Raw genomic sequence first — 25304 nt, 5'->3', positions numbered from 1 at the left:
AGGGACATGGGTCTTGCACGCAACATGTGTCTGGGTATGTCAAACACATGTGGCAATTTATTTTAAAATCAGTCCATTCATTAGAAAGTTACAGCCCGGATACAACCACCTATACTCTTTGTCCCTATATGCAGTATTCCATTGTGAATAAACACTTTGTGTGACCTTGACTTAAGAGGTTGTGACACTGGTCTTGCACATGACACGTCATCTTGGTTTGTGGATCACACGTGGCAAGTTATTTTAAAATCTGTCCATACAAGAGAAAGTTACAGCCTTGACACGTTGACACGACAACTTATACTTTATGTGCAGCATACCAAAGTATTCAAACACATATTCAAGTGTGACCTTGACCTTAAAGGTTGTGACACTGGTCTTCTTTGCAACATGTTGCCTTGGTATGTCAAACACATGTGGCAAGTTATTTTAAGATATGTCCACACAAGAGAAAGTTACAGTCAAGTTACAGCACAAGAAGTTGCGCCAGACACATGATGGGACTGATAGACAGTGCAATTTTAATATGCCCACCTTCGAGGGGCTAAACCATATTTGCCGTATGCATTGCCTTTGTGAGCACCACTCAATTCTACTGGCCAGCTCTTGGCTCTATTTATATTCCATGTGGTAGATACAAAAAACTACAAAACACCTTGAAATGAAAATAATATTTATTTAACGTAAATATTACAATAAGTATAGTAAGAATAACAAGGACCAAAACAAAACTAAAGGATGAATTCTGGCTATCACCATAACTACATGTAATATCATCATTAGTATGTCCTTTCACAAAAAGGTCAACATCTGAAGTTGGTTCATAAGATACTGCTAATTGTACAACATGTAACATTCTGAGCAGTTGTAATTATGACCGACTTTATTATTAAACAAATATTTTTTTTAATTATTTCAGGAGAGATGCATTGTGTAAGTAATGTTATCTTAATAATTCCAAGACTTTGACAAAAAGCAACCAAATTTAATAATGTAATTTTAGTAAAATAGTTCAAACAGATGTACAATAATTATAATCTTATTGCTATAAGTCTTACCTCCTGGTGGTTCTATTATAAGGATGACAACAACAAACATCAGTTTTGGAACAATATTATTCATTATCAAAAAGTTTCCCTTTTTCAAACAGAGAAACACAAATCCTACTAAAGAGGATTTTTGAGTGAATTTCTTTAAAATTTCATATTTGTTCTGAAGAGGGTCTTACCAGAAGTGAGTTTCCGGCCAGTTTGAAAACCTACAACTGATCCTGATTTTTTTACCATCATCAAAATTGGTGTCTAATTTACCAATTTTATACAATAAACATAATTTTGAATACACCATAAAAACACACTTTGTTCAATAACAGTTAATAGAATTACCTATTGAACTAAATTTCAGCATTTTCAATTAAGACACAAAAAATAGTTTACACATGTTTGTTTCTAAATGTATATAAAGTAAGCTCAGGACTTATTTCATTTCCCCCCCAAAAAGATATGTCATAATTGTGTAGATGTATTATGTGCAGCTCACTTCATTTTTTTTTCAATCTTAATCTTACATCTTGCATTCTACCATGTCATTTCACATCCTACCATCCATGTCATCTCACATCCTACCATGTCATCTCACATCTTACATCCTACCATGTCATGTTACAGATCACATCCTAGCATGTCATCTCACTTATAGTATGTCTTCTTAAATCTCGCATCCTAGCATGTCATCTCAGATCCTAGCATGTCATCTCAGATCCATGCATGTCATCTCACATGCCAGCATGTTATCTCACATGCTAGCATGTCATCTCAGATCCTAGCATGTCATCTCACATGCTAGCATGTCATCTCAGATCCATGCATATCATCTCACATTCTAGCATGTAATCTCACATGCTAGCATGCCATCTCAGATCCTAGCATGTCATCTCGCATCCTAGCATGTCATCTCAGATCCTAGCATGTCATCTCACATCCTAGCATGTCATCTCACATGCTAGCATGTCATCTCAGATCCTAGCATGTCATCTCACATCCTAGCATGTCATCTCAATCCTTGTATGTCATCTCACATCCTAGCATGTCATCTCATACCCTAGCATGTCATCTCACATATTACCATATCATTGCATCCTATCATGTACTTCAACATCATCATGCATACATGTACATACCAATAAACTAATATTTTGCACATGTAAGTAAGAAATACAAGATACCTTTTAATACTTCAATGGCAATCATATACAATACAATTGAAAAGCTTTATACAGAGTATAAGTCTACATCATTCTCCCTTTTCATATAAATAACTCCTTAAGCTCTGCCCATTGCACTTTCATGCACATAAATGGCACAAAATAAAATAACCTAAAAATAATCTATTGAAATGAAAAATACAAATAATGATTTATCATTTTATAAACACCACTCAAACAAAAATTGAGTAGTATTGCATTATGTACCATTAGACTACCGTATTGCAAATGTTTTACTGGAATTCACATACAGGCCAAGTTGTGAGCCGCAACAAAAGAATAAAAATTTGAATACTTTCATATATACAGTCCTATTGTTAACTTTGATATCAGCCAAAATCTTGTTAAGACACACTCTGCCATTTCTTCTGCCATTTTCTGCTAAATCTAAACTTAAGGACAACAGTTCTGCAATGTTTGTTTTAATTCAATATCATTTATAGTAACAACAGTTTATGCCAATAAGAATGAGACTGTTTCTGAAGAAAAATGAAAAGGAACCATTTCCCTTCCTTGCATATTTTGGCAGGACAAATGCCGAAAGGCGAAAAATCTTAATAAAGGGCATGGTTGAAAAACTTACATATTTTTATGGTTATATTCAATGCCAATGTTCAAATAACAAAATAACATGTAAACATATTCACATCATTAATTTTACAATTTATAACACGTTTTTGTTCAAGATGCCATTATAGACATGTTGTGTCATCAGGTACTTGATGCTTGTAAGCCTCAAACTGTCAAATTGCGAAACCATGTTTGTCATTTTTTCATGTTTCACAGAAAATTTGCATTAAACAAATAGTGGCTTCTATTGTTAGAATCTGTGAGCATGCGTCTATGATATATAAATGGAAATCATTTTTATTTATTTTTAAGGAGTGGAAACTAGACTAAATTGAGGGCACCGTGATTGATCATCCATAACGTAAGAACATGGCTTAAAAAATATCTAGTTCAAAAGACTTTCTGGTACAAACATACCATAAAATTTTATTTCCTGTTTGGATGTCCCATAGTACCAAGACTTTTAATATTAAAAACCTTTGCAAAACTTCTGTCCTTAATTATATACCATTTAAAATGAGAGGTGAAAGTGAAAAGGTTATGAATGACATCAACAAATGACATCAACAAAAGTAGAACCCAACACCTTTTCCCTTCCACCTCTAACATAAACCCAACAACTGACTAGCTGTCCAGCACTGTTTATTTCAGGCCTAACACAGAATGCTTGAGAAACCAACCTCCGCTGAACACGAGTGTCTGATATTTATATATATTCCTAATGACATACACCGGATCATTCTGGTCCGAATGTCATCTGTCCAGGACCCCCTTTCTTCATGTATCGCCGTATCATACGGTATCTACCACTCTCTGCTCTTTTGCTCATAAGCTCAGCTTCCTGTTTCTCTTTCCATGCCTGCAAACCCAAAGAAGATAAGTTGATTGTGAGGATTGCTATCAGGTGCTATAAATCTGTCCTTTGTTAAGGCTGGAGAATGTACCACTAGTTTGGCTCAAACCCCCAACCTCTTTGGTGAGGGGTGGATACAAAGGTACTTTGAAAAGTTCTGTTATATATTATCAAACATATTTAACTTCGCAATTTTACTCAAATCCTCTATGAGAAGATGTTGGTCAAGACTTTATCTACAAATCATGATTTCTTTGTAAAAATTAATAAATCGTATAATAAAAAAAAAAAAAATATGAAGCAGTATATCCCACATACACTTGCCAGTATTCAGACTGTGTATTGAAGTCAGAATGTTAGTTACTTAATTAAAAAATCAAATTTTATTGTCAATTCAACAAGAGCTGTCATAGAGACAGCGCACTCAACTATTCCGACGCTTTTCAGTGTAAGGATTGAAAAGTTTTGGCGAAACATGCATGGATCACTGTTAAATTAGATTTCAATGCAATACATGATGTGCTGAGATATTAACATAAATGTGGTTACATGCAAAATTTTAACCTGAATTTTTAAGTCTAATAATAAAGGGCCATTATTTGCAAAATACAGTTATCTAACTTGGTTATTCAATTAGGTTGGGTGGTTGAATACCATTGTATAAAGTCTCAATGCAATACATCAAGTAGTTGCTGAGATATTATCCTATGTGTGCGAACATGCAAGACCTTAACCAGAATTTCTAAGTCCCATAATAAAGGGGCAAAAATTATACAATATGAAAGATAGAATAAGAAGGTTAAATGGTTGGGAGCATGTGTGTAAAGTTTCAATGCAATACATGATGTATTCGCTAAGGTATTGACTTAAAAGTGGTTACGTGCAAAACCTTAACCAGAATTTCTATGTCGAATAAAAAAGGGGTCATTATTTGAATTTAATGCAAACTAGAGTTATCTAACTTGGTTAATTAAGTAGATTGGATGGTTGAGTACCATTGTATAAAGTCTCAATGCAATACATCAATTAGTTGCTGAGATATTAACCTATGTGTGCATACATGCAAAACCTTAACCAGAATTTCTAAGTCAAGTAATAAAGGCCCATAATTTGCATCACATTCAAAAAAGTGTTACCTTACTTCATTAATTTAGTAGGTTAGATAGTTGGGAATACATATCTTAAGTTTCAATGCAATACATGATATATTTCCTGAGATATTGACTTAAATGTGGGGTTACAAGTCAAATAATAAAGGGCAATTATTTTGCATTAAATGCAAACTAGAGTTATCTAACTTGGTTAATTAAGTTGGTTGGATGGTTGAGTACCATTGTGTAAAGTCTCAATGCAATACCTCAAGTAGTTGCTGAGATATTAACCAATGTGTGCTTGCACGCAAAACCTTAACCAGAATTTCTAAGTCAAATAATAAAGGGCAATTATTTGCATTAAATGCAAACTAAAGTTATCTTACTTGGTTAATTAAGTAGGTTGGATGGTTAAGTACCATTGCATAAGGTCTCAATGCAATACCTCAAGTAGTTGCCGAGATATTAACCTATGTGTGGTTGCACGCAAAACCTTAACCAAAATGTGACGCCGACGCTTGGGTGAGTAGTATAGCTCTCCTTATTCTTCGAATAGTCGAGCTAATAAAAACACTTTTATGAAGTGCCGTCTGATATTAAAGGAGCTTAATACATGTGTATTTGACAATGATTAAAGAAATGAAAAAAAGATAATTAAAGTGGTTCAATTAAGTATAAAAGTTGGCCCTCGTAATGGACAGCAATACCCCTTTGACTGTACTTTAAGGAGTTTCTGTGCTGTGAAGGAGATGGCAGAAGAGAATAGAAGTGAATACAATAACAATGTAATATTACCAAGTTTGGTCTATTTATGTCAAACCTAAGTAAAATTATTCAATACATAAAGTGACTTTGATGCTCCCTTCCCACCATCTGAAAAATGACGCAAGTCATTCAAATAACTTGATTTCCCATTATGAAAATGTGGTAAAGAATATACAAATATGCCTTTCAAAAGAAATAAAAAAATAATAAAAAAAAATGCAAGGGCCATATAGTATAGCCCTCCTTGTTTTCTCTTGGTAAAAAACTGGTTAAGAATGTAAAAATGTGCCTGTAAAAAGAAAAAAAAATATATATATATATATATATATATTGAAGGGACATTATTTGTATTTAGGGTTAAAATGGAGTTATGTTTCTTGTTGTAAGATGGTCGTAAATAATTTTGAATTTTATTAAGTGCATTGTATGAAAGGTATAGAAGTTTTTTTATTTAAATCCCAACTTGCCCTTAACTTTTACTTGCCTAAAACTTTAACCTAAGTCAATCAGGGGCCATAACTTGTATTAAGGATATGGAGCTATGTAACCTCATTGGGTGATGGTCCTGAACAATTGTGTGAAGTATTAAGTCAATTGAATGAAGAGTATAGAAGTTATTAATAAATATCCCAACCTGCCCTAAAACTTTAACCTAAGTTCCATAGTCAATCAGGGGCCATTATTTGTATAAAAGATAATATGGAGTTACCTAACCTCATTATGTGATGGCTCTGAACAACTGTGTGAAGTATTAAGTCAATTGAATGAATGGTATTGGAGTTTTAAGCGAAAATCCCTACTTGCCCTAAAACTTAACCTGCCCTAAAACTTTAACCTAAGTCAATCAGGGGCCATAACTTGTATTAAGGATAATATGGAGTTATGTAACCTCATTGTGTGATGGTCCTGAACAACTGTGTGAAGTATTAAGTCAATTAAACAAAGGGTAAAGAAGTTATTTATAAATATCCCAACCTGCCCTTAAACTTTAACCTAAGTTTCATAGTCAATCAGGGGCCATAATCTGTGTAAAGAATAATATAGAGTTATCTAACCTCATCGTGTGATGGCCCTGAACAACTGTGTGAAGTATTAACTCAATTGAATGAAAGGTATTGGACTTATAAGTGAATATCCCAACTTGCCCTAAAACTTTAACCGGACGCTGACGCCGGGGCAAGTAGTATAGCCCACCTATTCTTCGAATAGTCAAGCTAAAAAGGGAATTTTCCTGTTATTTGGCAATGTCGAAGCCCATTAAAACAACAGATGTTTGTAAAACATTATGCATTTTCTGTGGTGACCTTCTTTGAAAAAAGTAATTTCCACTGAGAAATGTCTCTTTATGCTAATGAATGCTAATCTTCAACATTTTAAACAAAATTTGATTTACAATTTAAACCGAATCCGCTGAAACTGATCAATTCTTACTCACAGTAAATTTTTCTTTAATCCACAATTCTTTATGCATATAATCATCTCTTTCATGTTCCTCTAATGCCTGAAATAGAAAGAGCTTTGTACATTGTAATTCAAATACAATTTATAAGACTTGTGTAATTGGCCAGTATCATTCTCTGCATGAGAGGGTCTTTGGGCCATGATTAATAACAGTTACAAGTCTACTCAGACTAAGAAAATCACTTTAATTAAATTACAATGAAGCGTCTTTATTTAATTTTTTATCGAAAATCATTGAATAATTGCACAATTTTGAATAGTATTAAATTCAGCAAATTTCATTTATTAAACTCAACTAAAAAGAAAGTTACAATGAAAAGTAGATTTGCAGTTTGCCATTCCAGTCTGAACATAAGACTTGAGACTGTTCGTAATCATGGCCTCAGATTTGTCCATGGTTTGTTCTGCTTACCATCAAGAAATGGTAAATGGTTCTTAATCACATGTTGAAGATTTAATATTTATATATTTTCGTCCATATAAAAGAGTTTTAGAGCTTATGTAAGGCCAAGCAAAATTTATTCTTTGTTAAGCATCATAAGGAAGCTTGGTGTTTCTCTATCAAATAGTGTTTTTTTAAATCTCGAACTAGAAGCCAAAATACTTTGATTTCAGGAGCTGATAAAAGATGGAATGAGTTTAGGTAATGTTTTTTTTTATCTTAATGTTTGTATGGATCTACAAATGTTTATGGCCTTATCATCAATACTTAATGGTCAAATCTTTTTAGCGCTTGACCTTATAGACACTAAAAGATAAAACAATTCAAGTCATTTTGTTTGTCCCTGTTTTCTACAAAAGTACACGTTTGACATGGCCTTACTTGTTCATCAGCAAAAATTTAAATCTAAATTTCAGAATAATTTGCACAAATAAAACGATGAATCAGACAACAAATCTAAATGATAAACACTTACATCAAATTGATTTGAACTAAGTTTGAGGTATTTTCGTATAAGGTACAGTTTCTCCTCAGTGCCGTACTCTTGTCGTGATATGGTGAACTTCCAGATCCAGCGTGCATACCAGTGTATGTAGGCCAGGAGGTAATAAGGGAAAAACACCAGCTGGATCCACAGGACATCTTGATATGTGGGCTTCCTGTATCCACCCCTAGAAACATTCCAATAATGAGTAATACAACATTCATCTACTATAAGCGGAAACACATTGTCAATCAAGTGAATAACACAAACTGGACCCACAGTACATCACAGAATTTCGGCTACCTGGATGGGAAACTTTGAGAGACAACTTCAAATATTAAAGTCAAACTAGACAGGTATTCTATGTGTCCCCTTATTACCATTAACCATGTCAAGAGAGTGGGAGCTTCCTGCTTTGAGTGTTTTCCACGTGTGAATCAGACATTTTTTTATTCATTAAAATGCATACAAAATTAGTTCTTGTTTTTCAACCGTACCGTATATCTAAGTTTTCCTCAACGATGTCTTTAATTATTGCCTCTTCTTCTTCTCTTATTTCTTCCTGAAAATAGGGATTGGGATAACACTTTGATAAAAGGTTACAACATTTTAATGATGAAGCTTCAAAAACAACAAACTTGTTACATAGAAGGTGCAAAGCCTTTAAGGTGGTGTTTACATTGTTTTAATATATGGTAATGTATACATCACACCACCATATTTACCTAACAGTTACATTTATTCACTACTCGAACATTAAGCTAAGTTGTGGTTTGTTGTGACCAAATCTCGTTGAACTTTGAACCAAGTTTTATAAAAGCTCCCATTTCATTTTTCCCAATAATTTGATTTCAAAACATTATTTAAGTATCACACATAGTCTCTGACCTTTGACCTCCTTCCATCCTTTTTCTTGGCTACAGGAAAGAGTCCCCGCTCCTTGGCAATGTTGGTGGCCTGTAGCCGGTACTTCTGCTCCTTACATAGATACCCAATAGCTGACTGGTAGTTGGACCAGGCTCCATAATACTGCAATACAGGTTATATACATGATAGCTGACTGGTAGTTGGACCAGGCTCCATAATACTGCAATACAGGTTATATACATGATAGCTGACTGGTAGTTGGACCAGGCTCCATAATACTGCAATACAGGTTATATACATGATAGCAGACTGGTAGTTGGACCAGGCTCCATAATACTGCAATACAGGTTATATACATGATAGCAGACTGGTAGTTGGACCAGGCTCCATAATACTGCAATACAGATTATATACATGATAGCAGACTGGTAGTTGGACCAGGATACATCATACTGAAATGCAGATTATATCCATGATAGCAGACTGGTAGTTGGACCAGGATACATCATACTGAAATACAGATTATATCCATGATAGCTGACTGGTAGTTGGACCAGGCTACATCATACTGAAATGCAGATTATATCCATGATAGCTGACTGGTAGTTGGACCAGGATACATCATACTGAAATACAGATTATATCCATGATAGCTGACTGGTAGTTGGACCAGGATACATCATACTGAAATACAGATTATATCCATGATAGCTGACTGGTAGTTGGACCAGGATACATCATACTGAAATACAGATTATATCCATGATAGCTGACTGGTAGTTGGACCAGGATACATCATACTGAAATACAGATTATATCCATGATAGCAGACTGGTAGTTGGACCAGGATACATCATACTGAAATACAGATTATATCCATGATAGCTGACTGGTAGTTGGACCAGGATACATCATACTGAAATACAGATTATATCCATGATAGCTGACTGGTAGTTGGACCAGGATACATCATACTGAAATGCAGATTATATCCATGATAGCTGACTGGTAGTTGGACCAGGATACATCATACTGAAATACAGATTATATCCATGATAGCTGACTGGTAGTTGGACCAGGCTACATCATACTGAAATGCAGATTATATCCATGATAGCTGACTGGTAGTTGGACCAGGATACATCATACTGAAATACAGATTATATCCATGATAGCTGACTGGTTGTTGGACCAGGCTAAATTATACTGAAATACAGGATATACACATGGTAGCAGGCTGGTAGATTTTAATAGTTGATAGTAGCTGTGCCATTCTGCAAATACCTGTGACATCATTGCACATTCTAGGCTGTAATTTTTGTAGCTAGTTCAAGTTTGAAGTTCCAGAGTCTAAGCATTCTTTAGTTGTTGAGGGTAATCAAAGTGTGTTGTACAGACTGGTGACCAACAAGTTGTTTTTCAGTTGAAAGTCACTGTGACCTTGACCTACTGACCTCAAAATCCAAAGCGGTCATCTACTAATCATGACCAACTAGCATACTAAGTATAAAGGTCCTGAGCCCAAGCATTCTAAGTTGGCCTCATAATCAATAGGGGTCATCTACTAATTATGACCAACTAACATACCACATATGAAGTTCCTGGATGCAAGGGTTCTAAAGGTATTGAGCCAAAACCTTTTTTTCAACTCAGGGTCACCACAACCATGAACTTTGACCTTCTGATCCCAAAATCAATAGTGGTCATCTACTAGTCATGACAAACTTGCATACCGAATGCATGTATAAAGTTTCTTGGTGCAAGTGTTCTATAGTTACTAAGCGGAAACAAATTGTGACAGATGGATTGATGGACAGGGAAAACCAATTTTTCTACACATGAAACGGGGTGACATAATAAACATTGAGGACAGTACCACAATTTATTTTCTTTATCTTTTTTAGAAAATCTAGAACTATCATTTATATGTATTTTTACAGCCTTCATCTATAATGTACATAAAACTTGATATTAGAATGTAATAAATGCAATATGTTACCACTACATTAACATTATTAATGGTATCTAGCTAAATGTACCGTGGGCATTGTGTTAATGAGCCTTACCTTTCACTTCATTCAATCTTTAAAAAAAAAAAACCCAAAGGAAAGTAAAGACTTCTGTAAAACACTTCCATGTGACCAATTTTAAACAAACAGCAATGCCAAAAGAATAAACTATACCATGTGAAAAGGGAGACATCACATAGCATAAGAAGCAATAACATATCTCTCAATCAGGTCCTATATATAGTGACAAGTCAATTCTCTATCTCAACACATTTTACAACATAACAGTACAGCATGTTTCATTATCTTACATGTTTTCATCTTTTTAAAAGAGCATTCAGATAACATGTTATAAATAATGGACCTAAGTAGTGATGAAGTCAATGCGGTATGACCATAAGTTGCAATACTGAATACCACCGTTGAACATCAATTTACAGAGTGATCATTAAATGGGTAAACTACCATATCCCGACCTTACCTGCACAACAGATATGACTGTAATTGTAACAGCTATGACAATCCTGACATCAACCTTAGGTGCAGTCCTCGTCTTGTAGTAGCGGTAGTAGTTGTAGTAAAACTCATCTACAAGGGAAACAGATTTTGTCAAAATTTGATTAAGCAAAGATTCACTCCTATTTTTATTGTAGATATCTGTTCTTCTGCATGATTCAGTTTAATACACTTATAAGTCCACATAAAATAGTTCAGTAAAATTACAATGGATGTTTATTCTTATAATATACTAATTATTTGATAATGGTGGTGTGTAGCCACAGTAGGATGGAATTACCTGGATGGTCCAACAGGTAATCATAATCATTCCGTGAATCCTCATTTTTCAGTATCTGCAAATAACAACACAAACCGTTCAGCAATACTTAAATTTTCATTTGATGAAAATATGCAATATATATATAAATTATGATATATTTATGTACAGATGCCTATTTTGTGCACATATACATGGGGGCAAATTTATCAACATCTCCAAGTTTGACCAATGTCTTTTTGATGGGGTCAACATATTTCCTCATGTGGGTATTTTTCCTCAAGTTTTGTTTCGTTTTATAGTATGAGATAAAGTCAATATGCACCGCTAAAATCTATACAAAATTATAGAATTTACATTAAAATGCTGTGTATAAAATGTACCTGAAAAACAATGAAACCTTTTAATGTCCTTCTGTAAAATCAACATGTATACGCACGTAACATGTGTTTTCCTGTCTACAATGTAATAACACATTAAGTTAGTGAACATTTTAACAAATATTACCTCATAAGCATTAGCTATTTCCTGGAACTTTTCTGATGCCTCTTTTTTCATCTGCAAAAAAATATATGATGATAGCTAAACAAATCATTACATCATGAGAAGATATTTTCATTAAGATAAAATCTTACAGACATCAGCGTGATCAATTCTATTTAAATGTAATAAAAGTTTTGAAATTATAGGATAATAAATCCTGAAATACCGAAATCTGGATTGTCAAGGTATCTATCAGACAATCAAGCAAGTTAGGAAAGTGTAATTAAGAAACATATTCACAGTCTGGCTGAGCTTACATATAAATGTAGATTACCTTTTCTGTTTTGTGCATGTCGGGATGCCATTTTTTTGCAAGCTGTCTGTAGGCTTTGGTTATCTCCGACTAAAAATGAAGCAAATATTTCTTTGACTTCTGAGTTAAAATGATACTAATTGACAGTTAGGCAATAAATAAAAACCAGTCTTAACCTTTCTCGGATTGTCAACCTTGGAAAGAACATGATGATGTTTGAAATCAACCCACCATTATTCCTATCTGAAGATTGACAACATGCCTATAATTCAGCAATAATAATTGATATTTAATTGGGAAACTGTGATATATTTAACCACTCAGCATCATAATTCATACTTGAAAACATATCATTGATTTTTCTTCCCAGCACTGTGTGAGTTTATGTTCAAGGGCTTTACAGTGAAACTGGCTAAAATGAGAGAAAAGGTGACATTATATTTTGATAAACTCACGGTCTCAAACAGTGAGTTTATATGGTTATAACCAACCATTATTTTTCAATTAACCTCCAAAAGGCATGAAATAATGAGTATTATGCAATATATAAGCATATCACAAAAACCAAGATTTTTCAAGCTTGATTGTGGCCTGTGCCAATATGATCACTAAATTAATTTCACACCTGCTTGAATGTAACCCTTGGACATGGAATTTACTTACATGGGTGCAGAGCAAAACAATGAATCCTAAAAATAGATTTACCAGGACTTTTTAACAGGGTCAAAATCAGATTTTCAAGGGTAATGATTCACTTTTCTAATTTTGTAGTCTTTCTTTGTAATTCATATTTCTCATCTATCATAAGATGTCAGATACATATCTATACAAACTTAAATAGATAAACAACAACACAATTTTAGTGCTTTTTAAAGATCAACTGTATATGATCAAATTTTCATTCTTGAAAAATCTCAAGCAAGACAAAATATGCAATCAATTACGCACACATATATTATAAAAAGCATTCTTATGATGCACATGAATGTTTAAGCGTAACTGGTCCTGATGACAAACATGAGTAAAGACTCGATAAACAGACCAAAATAAATTATTTCAGAATTAATTTCTTAATTAGTGTATTTTTTAAAAACAAAAAGATGTTACAAGTTACCTTTGTTGAATCTTTCTCAACAGCAAGAACTGAAAGAATTTAAAGAATGCTCTACATGACATTTTACAAAACACCATTCATACATGTATTTTGAATAAAAGAATACATCTCAATTGCATTAAACTGGTGAAACTTACTCAATCATGAGTATAGTGCAATTGATTTCTGATTGAGCAAATTGTTATTAGAACAAAAGTAACATTCCTTAAATACCAAGAAACAGCAAACTTTGGTTAAACCTTAATTTCCTTACAAAAATTATGCACCTGTCAATTGTAACCACGGTCCCCCAGGTCCGGGGAAAAGGTGGAGTCTTTGACTTTTGGTCTAGCCAAGCCCAGGTAAAATCCCCGCCCTGCGGAGACGAACTGAAAGTAAAATCCCCACACACCCCAGGGACCCTAAGTAAGGCTCATTCCCCATTATATTTAGCGAAGACAAAACCACCGCATTCACCCGGCACTGCAGAGCCACTGGAAAGGTAAAACCACGGCCCATTTCCCCGGTATACCCCCGCACCTGGGAAGCCATGGTTACAATTGAATGGTGCATTAAATTGATTACATGAATTAAATTGATTAATGCACTTAATAACTTGCTGACATGTCTGATTTGCAAATGTGCATTTAGCAGTCAAAATGTTCATATATCCATCAGCATCCAAAAAGCATTTAAGGATATATGTGAAATTTAATTAACATTTTCCCTTTTTTCTTTAAAGAATTAAATCTACATTTGTATGGTACTCCAAAATTCACGGTATTACCCTTAATTACCGAGCGTCAGGCAAGGGAGCTTATGATACCAATTTTGTTAAAAGGTCTTTTGATATGTATAACATGATCCAAGATTAGACCCTGGACCTACCAATGAGCTATGGGGGCATATATTGTTAAATAAAGATAATTATTAGCAATTTAAACAAATTCTAGCAGTCTAGACCCGGGTTAAACTAAAAAAGAGTCAGTTAAGAGCCTCTGTACAGTAAAGAATCACTCATTGATCTGTAATTTCGGAGATAGACATTCATTTACTTCTTATCATCTACTGATATAATATCAATGCGTTTTGACATAGTTTTAAACTGATTGCCATCTGTCATTCCGGTGACAGATACCCCACCCACACAACTGCCACATATTCATCGACAATTTTATTAAGTTATAATAAATTGCAACATACTTTCGTAACAGTTATCTTTTCCACAGTAAAGGCCTTCAACAGACCCATAAACATTGTCAAAAGCTACCGTAAATAATACAGAAACTAATAATTTATTTGTCCAACACATTTTGCCGGAATAACTGGATAACATAACAAAAACTGCGCCCTATAATGCGAGAACAAAACAAAACGGCAAGTTTCAATCGGTGAATTATATTTTCCTTCACCACAATGTTTAACTTCCGATGTCTCCATAATAACAAACCCGGGTTCAATCTAATAGTTTTTTCATAGATTCCTGTTTAAAAATACTTTCAAGAGATGAATAGAGGTCTTTCTCCTTTCAGGTTTTCTCCTGGTTACCCGACTCGATCGGTACTGGCACCGGACCTAATGAGATGCCAAGCAACACGAACAAGTTTATATGTACATGTAGCTATTTGTTTACAACTAGATACACTTGACAACCTTCATGTCCCTTTTTTAAAAAATACCAGTAATACACATACAGGTGCCTAGCTACCTGGAGGCAAAGTCTCCGAATGTAAAAAAATCTTATCTGCAATAAATACTTGACTCATGGTAAGGGTACAGCAAGTTTAAAGCAACCAGATGATTTAAAGAAAAAAAATGCAGCAAATTTTACTCTCTCGAAATTGTGACAACCACATCTCTATCAGCATTACGTCCAGGTTTTGTTGTACTAAAGTATACTCTACTGTATTTGATATTTATTACATTTATCTCCCTTCAAAAGTTACTCCGTCGCGGTATTTTAAAATGGCTGAAGGTAACGCCTACGCTCCGCCTCGAACCCCGCCAACATGCTGGCATACACATCATTAACATCCTAGCTACACCCAGTTCAAGGCGTATAAACAGGAAAAACATATTCAGGGCGCATATTTGAACAAAAAATAAAAATATTTATATGCAAATGTTATACTCTATGGAGTTAATTATTTCGACCTCTCCGCTCGAAATTGTAAGCCAACTGTTGAATTTGATTAAAGACTCAAATATGGTAATTGTTTAATGTGAGGCTTTAACGGAATGTGGCAATTCATTTTCCCTAAGAAGTTATTTATTGATAGCATGATTAATTCCCCATTGCGCCTTTTAATGCGAAATACAAATAGAAACTAATTTCTTTCAGATGTTTTTGAATATACAAGGCGGTTAAATGCTTGAAACGTTATTGACAGAGCCGATTGGAAGTTTCAAATTATAACAAATGTGGATTAAAGTGGATATCTACATAGTTGTGCCCTCGTTAGACCCATATCTATGTAGTGAAATATTTCCTCAATACCCGAAATCGATGCTCGAAACAAGGCCATAAATACTTTATTGTCAATAAGTTCTGTAAGAAGCGGCAATTTAACAAAAACTTGACACGAGATGGATTGCTTTTCAAGAGGAGCTGTCAACGGTAAGGGTCTATATATTTAGAATATATCTAATAAGGAAAACTGCTACTGTACACAGAGATCGCCTGAATTTCGGATTGTACATATATTTCTATAGTTAATAAATGTGGGAATAGACAACATCCAATTGCAAGTACTTTATTATTTTTTTCATTCATAATTTTAAGGTTTTTTTACATGGATACGATGGTACTTTAAAAGTTCTGTTATAAATTATTTAACTTTGTATTTTTACTCAAAATCGCTATTGGAACATGTTGGTCAAGACTTCGTCTACAAATCATGATTTCTTTGTAGAAAATAATAAATTGTATTAAAAAAATAATAATTATGAAGAAGTATATTTCATATACATTGGCCAGTAATAAGACTGTGTACTGAAGTAAGAATGTTTGTGAATAAATTAAGAAATCAAATTTTATTGACAATTCAATAAAAACACATCTATGATGAAGTATTGTCTGATATTAATGGATCTTGATACATGTGTATATGACGATGATTACAGAAATGAAAAAAATATTTAAAGCTGTTAAATACAGTATAAAAGATGGCCATTGTAATGGAGAGCAAAACCCCTGCGACTGTCAAGTATGGAATTGTTGTGCTATGAATGTGATGGTAGAGGGAGATTTGTGATAAATGGTCCTATGTATTGCTTTTGAGTTAAGGATTTCAGAAAGGAGTTAGTTTATTTAATTTACTAAGAATGGGAATTTTCCTGTTATTATGGCAATTCCCAAGCCCATTAAAACAACAGATGTTTGTCAAACATTATGAACCCACCCGACTAAGAACCATGCTGTTATGAATATTTGGACAATTAAATAAAATATTCACGGACAAAATTGCCACCTGATTTGACCTGATGACTTCTCATCTATTTTTTACACCCAAGCTTGATGTCAAGTTTGAGGATCATAGGTCTATGCATTGCAGTCTAGTAATCAATCAGACGAGGTTTTCGCATTCAAAATCATTGTGACCTTAACCTTTGATCTGATGACTTCAAAACCAATAGGGGTCATCTACTGGTCACACTAAACCTTCATGTCAAGTTTGAGGGCAAATTGTGCAGACATTGTCACGGTGACATGTATACTTATTTTCTTCTACAAATGTATCATTTGAAACACACTTCTTCAGACGAACACATAAAAAATAAACCACTATAGAAACAACACATGATATACATTTTAAAGTGGTAAAGAAAAGTTTAATTAATAATTGCATGAAGAAATATAACGTTTATTTATCTGCAGGCAGCCATGGCATACCCATTGACCGTGCGGAGCGCACCTGCTAGGCGCCGGACACGTGAAGCTCCCGCTGTCCGCGACTTCCTGGCCACGCGGTTCATGCAAAGACCACCTATCATAATGCCAAACTACGGCAACCGGAAACTCACTCTGGGTGTACCCAAAACAAGCCTGACTCGGGTGTTGCTATATGACAACATCACACAACAGCAGATGCTGGACGTCAAATTGGCGCACATCAAAATTGAGAAACAGCGTCAGGAACATCTACTCAATATGCATAAAAGAGCATTCAGTGTCCAAGTGGAAAAGCGCCACCCTCATCGTCCAAAGCAAGAGACCAAACGGGAAAGACCAAAAAGACTGCCAAATATTTGCCACAGAAACATAAATACCGCGGCGTCCGACTTCGCCCCTTTAATGCGACGCGTCAGCACATTCTCACTACACGACGTTCATTTACCAAACATAGGCGACCATAGAAAACAGGTAATTCTAAAGCTTAAAACGCAAAGTGGTTGCCGGAAAGTGTTCCATACTTACGATGAAAGTGGTATTTTTGTTGACGTCGTACCACATCACACGTTGTATCCTGACATCAAAGATGATCCACGGTTTCAAAACCTGGAGACGTCACTGATGACACCAGACGCTGGGTTGGATGCAGGATTTGCCATTCTTAGCCCTAGCTACGTAAAAACATACCCAATTATTCCCGACTTCTTGGCAGAGGACAAGAAAGAATGAATGTTTGAAGCATTATTAGACTCTATCATGTACAAGTTATGAGCCAAGTTTCTAATTATCGTATTAGATACGAGTGAAATGATCAAAGCATTGGTGATTTTGTCATTCCTATAATTCGTTTTCGCGTGGGAATGGCGAGAGCAAAATAACAATGAAATGGCATAAGACATTTCAAAAAGTGTTATTGAACATTGTTGCATACATCACTGTTACATATATAAATTGCTGTACTTTTTATCAGTATACGATTTGCGCACATGAAGCAAAGTACATCACTCATCTTTGAATAAACATTTGAAAAAAATAGTAATTATTATTGTATTTATAACTATGCCGCTTATTAGTTAATGACATAGCTGGGGAACTATGGAAATATTATATTCAGGATACACCAACATAAAGTAATTTTCAATAAAAAGACATAGATCTAGTTTAATTTTCTAACGTCCACATTAAGAATTGAATTTGAGGTTGGACACGTTTCAATCATATCATTTTCCGCGCGAAAATTGACGTGACGCCGTGATAAACAAAATTGTTTCAAATTCTACTCAGATAATAACGCTGGTCGTTTGAAATCAAATAGAAGGTATTTATTCGTTTTTAATCATTTACGTGTTATGCATATATAGTTAATAATATCTACTACTTAGTGATATCAACTTCTCTTGATTAAGGGGAGAAATTATTTTTCTAAAACGTCATGTTTGTTGAACTATATACCTAAACGTACCATTCCTTCATTACATTTAAAAAAAATCTAACCACAAAATAAACAATTGGTTACTCAGAAATAAATGAATCTCATGGAGTCAGTCAATCGATGGTATCGATCTTCATTAATAACAATAGTGCAAATAATGAATTAAACAATATCAGATAGTGTCTGAATATGTCCCGACAAACTCATTTATTCTTAGAGCGTCAGTAATGCTTTTAGCCACAAAACTTTAATTTTCGAACGTAAATATGGATAACTGCGATCGGATCTTTTGTCAGTAGTCTTATATCACTGGTTTCCAGACATTTGCGCAAAACTTTGCCTATTCCTAGACAAAAATGACTCTTTTTGTCTAACCGGTCAATCTGGGAGGGTGCAGCTTTAATACATTGGATGCTTAAACATGGATCACTCATAAAGTGTTACATTATACGGAATGCTAAACTTTTAATACCCTACAAAAGTAGCCATTTTATGCGAGTAACACGATATCATTTCGGCCAATTTGGATTTTCAGAGGTTAATCCGAATAGTATCCTGATTTCCGGCCCACTTCCGGAAGGAAGTCATGATGTCATCTCAGCCGCCCGCCGGACCGGAAATGCCTAGGATGATTCTCCTTACAAGTCACGTGCTGTCAAGTCACTGCACGTGCGGACAGCACTTGCCAGCTACAAGACTTCGACTTCCGGAACATGTGGTGCTCTGGAAGAAACAGCGTAACGAGCCCAATGCGCTCGGAGATGCAAATGCTCTGACCAAAAATAAAACCATACTTGTGCATGAAAACAACGAGAAAGTTAAGTGTGATCAGCAGACAGAAAAGAATCAAATCGAAAACTGCCATAAAACTGAAGTAATTTATAGCCAAATATTAGCAGAGGCTGACAATATCAAAATTATGAAAAAATATTCGCAAGGTAATAACATGCATACCACCACAGTGTCTGACGGTGATGAAGAAGATTGGGTTAACAACTTTGTTGATGATTTGATTACCCAAATGTCAACAGTTATGGATATTTGCGAAAATAATTCGGAAAACGATGTGGACGATATCTCCGAGAATGTTGTCAGTCAGCTTTTGAAAGACATATGGAATGAAATACAACAAGGAACATTTTCGTGTAAATACTTTAAAAAGAAAGCAAATAAATCGCAATCGGAGGGCGATGCATTTGACTGGGAATTGATCGACAAGGACGAGGTGACGGTGCCGCGGGATTTCCAGTATGTTGGCGTGTATGTGATAGAGACGGAGCATGATTCATCCACGGACCTTTCCAGTCTCCACTCAACCTCCGACATTGACCTGTCCGACTGGGACTTTATCAACTTTGTTAACGATATGAAGACTATGGATGATGGGCATTTTCTGGCCAGTAATATGGCTCATAATCAGCCAATGCCCGGAACAAGCTATATTGACAAAGTTTACCATGGAACCGTTTATTTAAACACATTGGAAGAAAACACCGATGCGTGTAAGTCTTACCCCACAAACCAGGTTGATTGTGAAAACGAGATAGCAGGGACAACACACGCTGTAAAACAGAATCCTCACGATGAGTCCGTGAACAAGCCTACCTTACCCAGTATAGTCGGCGGTTGGGATGACAACGATATGACGGGGATATTTGGAATAATTTGTAATAAGAGTAATCACAGTCTTATTTTGCATTACAATTGTCAATAAACGTATATTTTAATAACGACATATGTGCCTTTTGTATTTATGGCATCAACATATACATACTTCTGTTGAGCCTTTTGTGGTTAAGTATTAATCCTAATATTGAAACAAATTCTATTATCAATAAACGATAAAAGATAGATGTGAAAATAAAGTTGATATTTTACTGTTTCAAACAGTGGAAATATCAATTTGATATTGTTCACTGTTTCGAAATTTGAAAGTCCACTACTGTTTCAAATTCAACAGCAGCGCGCACAGGGTTGGACACAATTTCAACGACGTCACCCGAAATGACGTGTTTTTTTTGGCATTTAATTTGGCGCGCTTTTCTGAAAAAAAAACCTGCTTAAAATGTCATTTTATTTCCATTTTACCATAAAATAAAAAGAAAAGAAATAATGATTGTTTCAGTGTACGAATCAGTACGATCGAAAAATATTTCACCTCGTAGACACCAGAAGTAAATATTTGAAATAAAGCTTGTGGTGCTCACTCGGTGAAATATATTGATCTTACGCTGAAATAATTATCCCCTGTTTACTACATCCTGAGGCATAAAGCCAATTTATAGTAAAGATATGTTTTTCATTGTTCCTTTATTTGTTAGAATTTCACCAAAAGTGCACCAAAAAATAAAACAAGGTACCTAATGTACCAATATAGTCATATGATTTTTCGATTCTATGTAATTTTGGTATCTCTTGGAGAAAAAATACTGTCTGTATACGTAAACAAAGAATAAAATACTACTAATTTATGAAACAAATTGAAATATTTTGTTTCAATCTTCCAATGCCTTCGAGCCATTGAATGATTGTAAAACAGCCATTTCGTGCCCGATTGTATTTGAAATGAAGAATAAAATACAGACTGCAATATCTTTATTTTTAATGTGTGTTTTTTTTCCAGACATTTATTTCACATACTTATATGTAATCAGTATTTAGTACACTTTCAAATGATATCAAAATTCACCAGGCATCAAATTTTAACATTATTACCAATGGCTCGATTAAACGAAGCGTTTACTTATAATTGTGTATGATGCACCTGAAACCTTAACTGTGTTGGCATCCCAGGACATTTGGTTGTCTGGTGTCCTGCTTACTAATATAGTTCATACAGTACGATATCGATAGTGTAAGGGGAGGGAACTTCAAACAAGACATTGGGTGTCATAAACTGTTGTCTGCTCCACAAATATTAGTGTAAGGTAGCCTTTCACTAAACCAAAATGGCGGAACCTAGCGATTGGCGAAGCGAAGCTTTTCGAAGAAAAGTCATTACGCAGATGTAAGCTAATTCTTCTCATCTGAAGCCTGATTTCGTAACTTAATTTATAATAATGTTTATTTATGTCCCCACACTAGAGTTCTTATTTCAATGTTTTGCCCTTTCGAAGGAGGTGGGGGTAGTCCAAATAATTCATTAATTGTACGTTGACGGGTTTTTTTTTAGATTTTTGATATGGCAAATCCTTCACGTACAAATTGTTTAGTATCAAAAGTGGGTAGTTGTTCCGATCAGGATCCGATCTATAAAATATCATAAAAACAAGAAATATTACCAGATAATGTTATTTTATATTAGTTCCGTACACAAAAATTAAATATCCAACTTATAATAATGAGTTTGACGGCTTTTCTTCATTTCATTCTGTCAAAACATTACGATATATACATGAAGGGCACCTGCAAGGCTTTAGGGCACAGTTTTAAATCACTCGGAACATTTCGGCCATGGCCGAGTTGTAACGATTGTATAACGAGGTCTATCTCGAAGCTTTGTCGGAGGAGGCCGAGTTATTACGATTGTATCGAGTTGTTCCCCTTCGCATAATTGTTGTCTGTGTCAGTCAACTTTCGTTTTATTGGAAAGGTAAACAACATGTTTTAATGCATTAAATGCTTGTTCAGTGCAAAATAACATTTCACTTACATGGTAAAATATGAATATAACTCTTTATGATCAATTTCAACCATAAAATACTTCACTTAAAACAATTTCAATACTTTTATAACACCCCCGTTTTTTGCACATTCCCGTTTAGACGTTAGGGATTGGAAGAATCCCGTATAACACGTCTATTATTTTAGACTAGAGGTGGGGGTAGCTACAATAATGAGCGATCCCTATATGTATCCCTTTAACGCTACAACTCTCTACCATTAATTACTGGGCGAAAGAATATATAGTAATATTATGCATCGATGTTGAATAATAACGACAAAATTGTTTAATATATACCCGACAGTGAATTAAACTGGATTTAATTTGTCAACAGAGTCGTTATTTTCACATAAATATATCCTGCGTATCGTTGAACATGTATACAACCTGTCAGATTTGTCCCACATTTACAGATATCGGAATACTTGATAAACAGTCGACACATGTATATGTTTTATGATATCTGAACATCTTAGTTTGGCATAATGATATCTGAACATTTTATTTTGGCATAATGACATTAATAAATGTGTTTAATAGTAGGCAATATTATTTTCGTAGAAATTTGAATTTATAATGAAGATAATTTCAAAATTGTGGCCGCGAGGATTCTCTGCGCAAGGGCTGTTGGCAACTTTTTGCTTCTCTGCGCAAGGGCTGTTGGCTACTTTTTGCTGAGATGGTGGACGTCACGAGTCTGCCATAGTAAAACAAAATCGGCAAAAGACTTGCTAACCGCCATTTAGGTGGACTAGAGGTGGGGGCTGCTGACAGTTAGACTTACCCATTGATTCAGGACTTCTACTGTATAGACAAATGGTGGACTCTTACAGTCCTGACCTGATATTGAACAGATTGTAGATAATAAAGCCGAGAGCTTAGGGCCATATGGCCAAGAACATAAAGTTTATCTAGTTTATTTTATAATGTGAAACATACGCTGTACAGCAATTATAAACACTCATTTCACTCATTTTTATTAATTAAGTTGTTACCAGTTATTGTTTCAAATTTTCACTTATAAAAGTTCATTATTCAATTAAAATCAAAATGATGGGGTAATACATGAAACTTGAAAAACTCACTTATAATGTGAGATACCAATTTTTTTTCAATTTAATATGTGGAGTAATACTCATATACATTGGGAAACTTATCTGTAACTCTGTGAGGTGTTCAAAAGGGTCAAATTTTAGTTTAGTTTAGTTAAAGTAGAACTTTAGCGGACACTTCCAAAAATTAACAACAAAACTGGGAATCCTGCCTTGAAGTGAATTTTTTTATTTATCATGTTTAAAAAAGAATATTCAAACCAGTAAACAAAATATTTTATTCTTTTGTCAGTTAAATAATTCTATATATATACCACATAAGTGGTACAAGGGAATCTATTTTTAACTTGTTTGGAATGTAAACGTTGAACTAAAAATGAATAGATTTATACAATGTATAATGTTGTTTGCACAAAAAAGCTAGTTTTCCGAAAAAATGGTCATACCTGACTGTTGCTGGTATTTTTTCGAGTGCCTTTTGCACATGCACACTAAAATTGTTATTCCCAGTGTAAGTAAAATTAGGTGATTTTGGAAACTTTTGGAATTTATCTTCTTACTACTTACCTGATGAAAAGTGTCACTACCTGCTTTATAATAGATGTTTCAAACACCTAATTTTTATAATTACCAGGTGCTTGATATGTAATATTCCGAAATGAGGCGAATATATTGCGAATGTCCGAGAACTACTGCAGATTAAAAAACCATGATGACCTGTTTAAAAGACTGGCCAGTCAAGACAATTATAGCTTTTTATATGCTGAATGGTCATTATTTATCATCATGGGAACATCCCATGTCAGTCCCTAGTTGAAGTTGCAATCAAGTGTTGTTCCAATGATAAATTTTAAAGGAGAATCGTTCAGAAACAGTGGTGAACAGAGAAAACCCTTTAAATCTTACTGCAAGTACTTGTGCTCAGTACATGGTGTTACAGGAAAGTCCATTTTTTGTCAGTTGTCAATTGTTCTTGAAAGTTTCAAGCTACATGTATCAATAATTAAGTTTAAACAATTCAGATGATTTGTCATACTTGATTTGGGAAAAGAGAAATATTGTCCATTAAAACTGCCTCAGATTTCAGAATATCTGATTATGCAAGCGGGGCTTTTTCTATAGTACCCACGGGTCTGACTATCGGACCCATTCCCAAAACAAAATATAAGACATTTTTCCCAATCTTCAGAAAAAAATCCCAATCAAAAGTAAAAACAACAACAAAACAAACAAACTCTTTTCGTATAAATACATGTCTTTTAACCTGTACTGGTTCATTTTCAACATCTTAATAATTATATATGTGATGTAAAGTTTAGGGGATAATTGAATTCAGAAATCATTGATTTTCATCACATTCAGAGATCAATATGAAATATTATCAGTCATGATTTATTGCAATAGATATTTACACACCAAGGATTGATATTTCAGCCATTTTGGGTCTTTAAAAGGGAAAAGAAAAGAAAATTAAAAAATGTCCTCATTCGATGAAGACTCAACAGCTTGTTCTTTTAACTGTAAAATTTCCCAATTACTGCCTTTTCGCAACGCAAATTTTCCCCAAATGTATAGGGTCTCTTTCCCAAAATAGGCAGAAAAAGCCCTGGCAAGATTATTGTTATTGTATAGATATGTAACTTACAATTTCTGTTACAATAGCTGTTGCTATTAATAACAAATAATTTATTTTAAAATCCAGAATTTGGTGCTTGTGCTAACCACTTTGACCACTGAAATCAGTATTTATGATAATTTTAGGATCTGTTACCAGTCGTCATATAATGCACAATTT

At 34.4% G+C, this 25304-nt stretch overlaps 3 protein-coding genes across 6 annotated transcripts in view; 2 read left to right on the top strand and 1 right to left on the bottom strand.

Moving 5' to 3' along the window:
* Positions 1–662: 662 nt before the first annotated feature.
* Positions 663–14808, bottom strand: LOC128232526 (dnaJ homolog subfamily C member 25 homolog). The gene is made up of 11 exons (XM_052946150.1): positions 14673–14808; positions 13491–13519; positions 12398–12466; positions 12088–12138; positions 11602–11656; positions 11287–11393; positions 8818–8958; positions 8427–8491; positions 7921–8116; positions 6978–7043; positions 663–3692 (listed from the first exon to the last, which is right to left on the bottom strand). Exons 1-11 carry the CDS (start codon positions 14803–14805, stop codon positions 3570–3572), a joined length of 1035 nt encoding a protein of 344 aa, XP_052802110.1. The 5' UTR covers positions 14806–14808; the 3' UTR covers positions 663–3569.
* Positions 14809–16199: 1391 nt separating this feature from the next.
* Positions 16200–18338, top strand: LOC128229836 (uncharacterized). The gene is made up of 2 exons (XM_052941665.1): positions 16200–16217; positions 17351–18338. The coding sequence occupies exon 2, from the start codon at positions 17353–17355 to the stop codon at positions 18088–18090; it is 738 nt and encodes a 245-aa protein (XP_052797625.1). The 5' UTR covers positions 16200–16217; positions 17351–17352; the 3' UTR covers positions 18091–18338.
* A 3366-nt stretch (positions 18339–21704) lies between these two features.
* Positions 21705–25304, top strand: part of LOC128231214 (mediator of RNA polymerase II transcription subunit 15-like) — a 36762-nt gene continuing 33162 nt past the window's right edge. For all 4 annotated transcript variants that reach the window (XM_052943732.1, XM_052943730.1, XM_052943729.1 and 1 more), the window contains exon 1: positions 21705–21800. In XM_052943732.1, the coding sequence (XP_052799692.1) occupies positions 21742–21800 (59 nt within the window). In that variant the 5' untranslated portion in view covers positions 21705–21741. The remainder of the gene's footprint in view (positions 21801–25304) is intronic.

This window comes from Mya arenaria, chromosome 4 (genome assembly GCF_026914265.1).
Source record: "Mya arenaria isolate MELC-2E11 chromosome 4, ASM2691426v1".
NCBI lineage: Eukaryota > Metazoa > Mollusca > Bivalvia > Myida > Myidae > Mya > Mya arenaria.
Note: the sequence above shows the minus strand (reverse complement) of the source record. Positions and strands in the feature narration are given on the sequence as shown.

Excerpts from the sequence above, each read along its gene's own strand:
- LOC128232526 (XM_052946150.1), bottom strand. The coding sequence starts at position 14,805 with ATGTTATCCAGTTATTCCGGCAAAATGTGTTGGACAAATAAATTATTA. Across the intron at positions 11,657-12,087 it reads AAATAGCTAATGCTTATGAG|ATACTGAAAAATGAGGATTC; the intron begins GTAATATTTGTT and ends TGTTATTTGCAG. Across the intron at positions 11,394-11,601 it reads TTACCTGTTGGACCATCCAG|ATGAGTTTTACTACAACTAC; the intron begins GTAATTCCATCC and ends TTTCCCTTGTAG.
- LOC128229836 (XM_052941665.1), top strand. The coding sequence starts at position 17,353 with ATGGCATACCCATTGACCGTGCGGAGCGCACCTGCTAGGCGCCGGACA.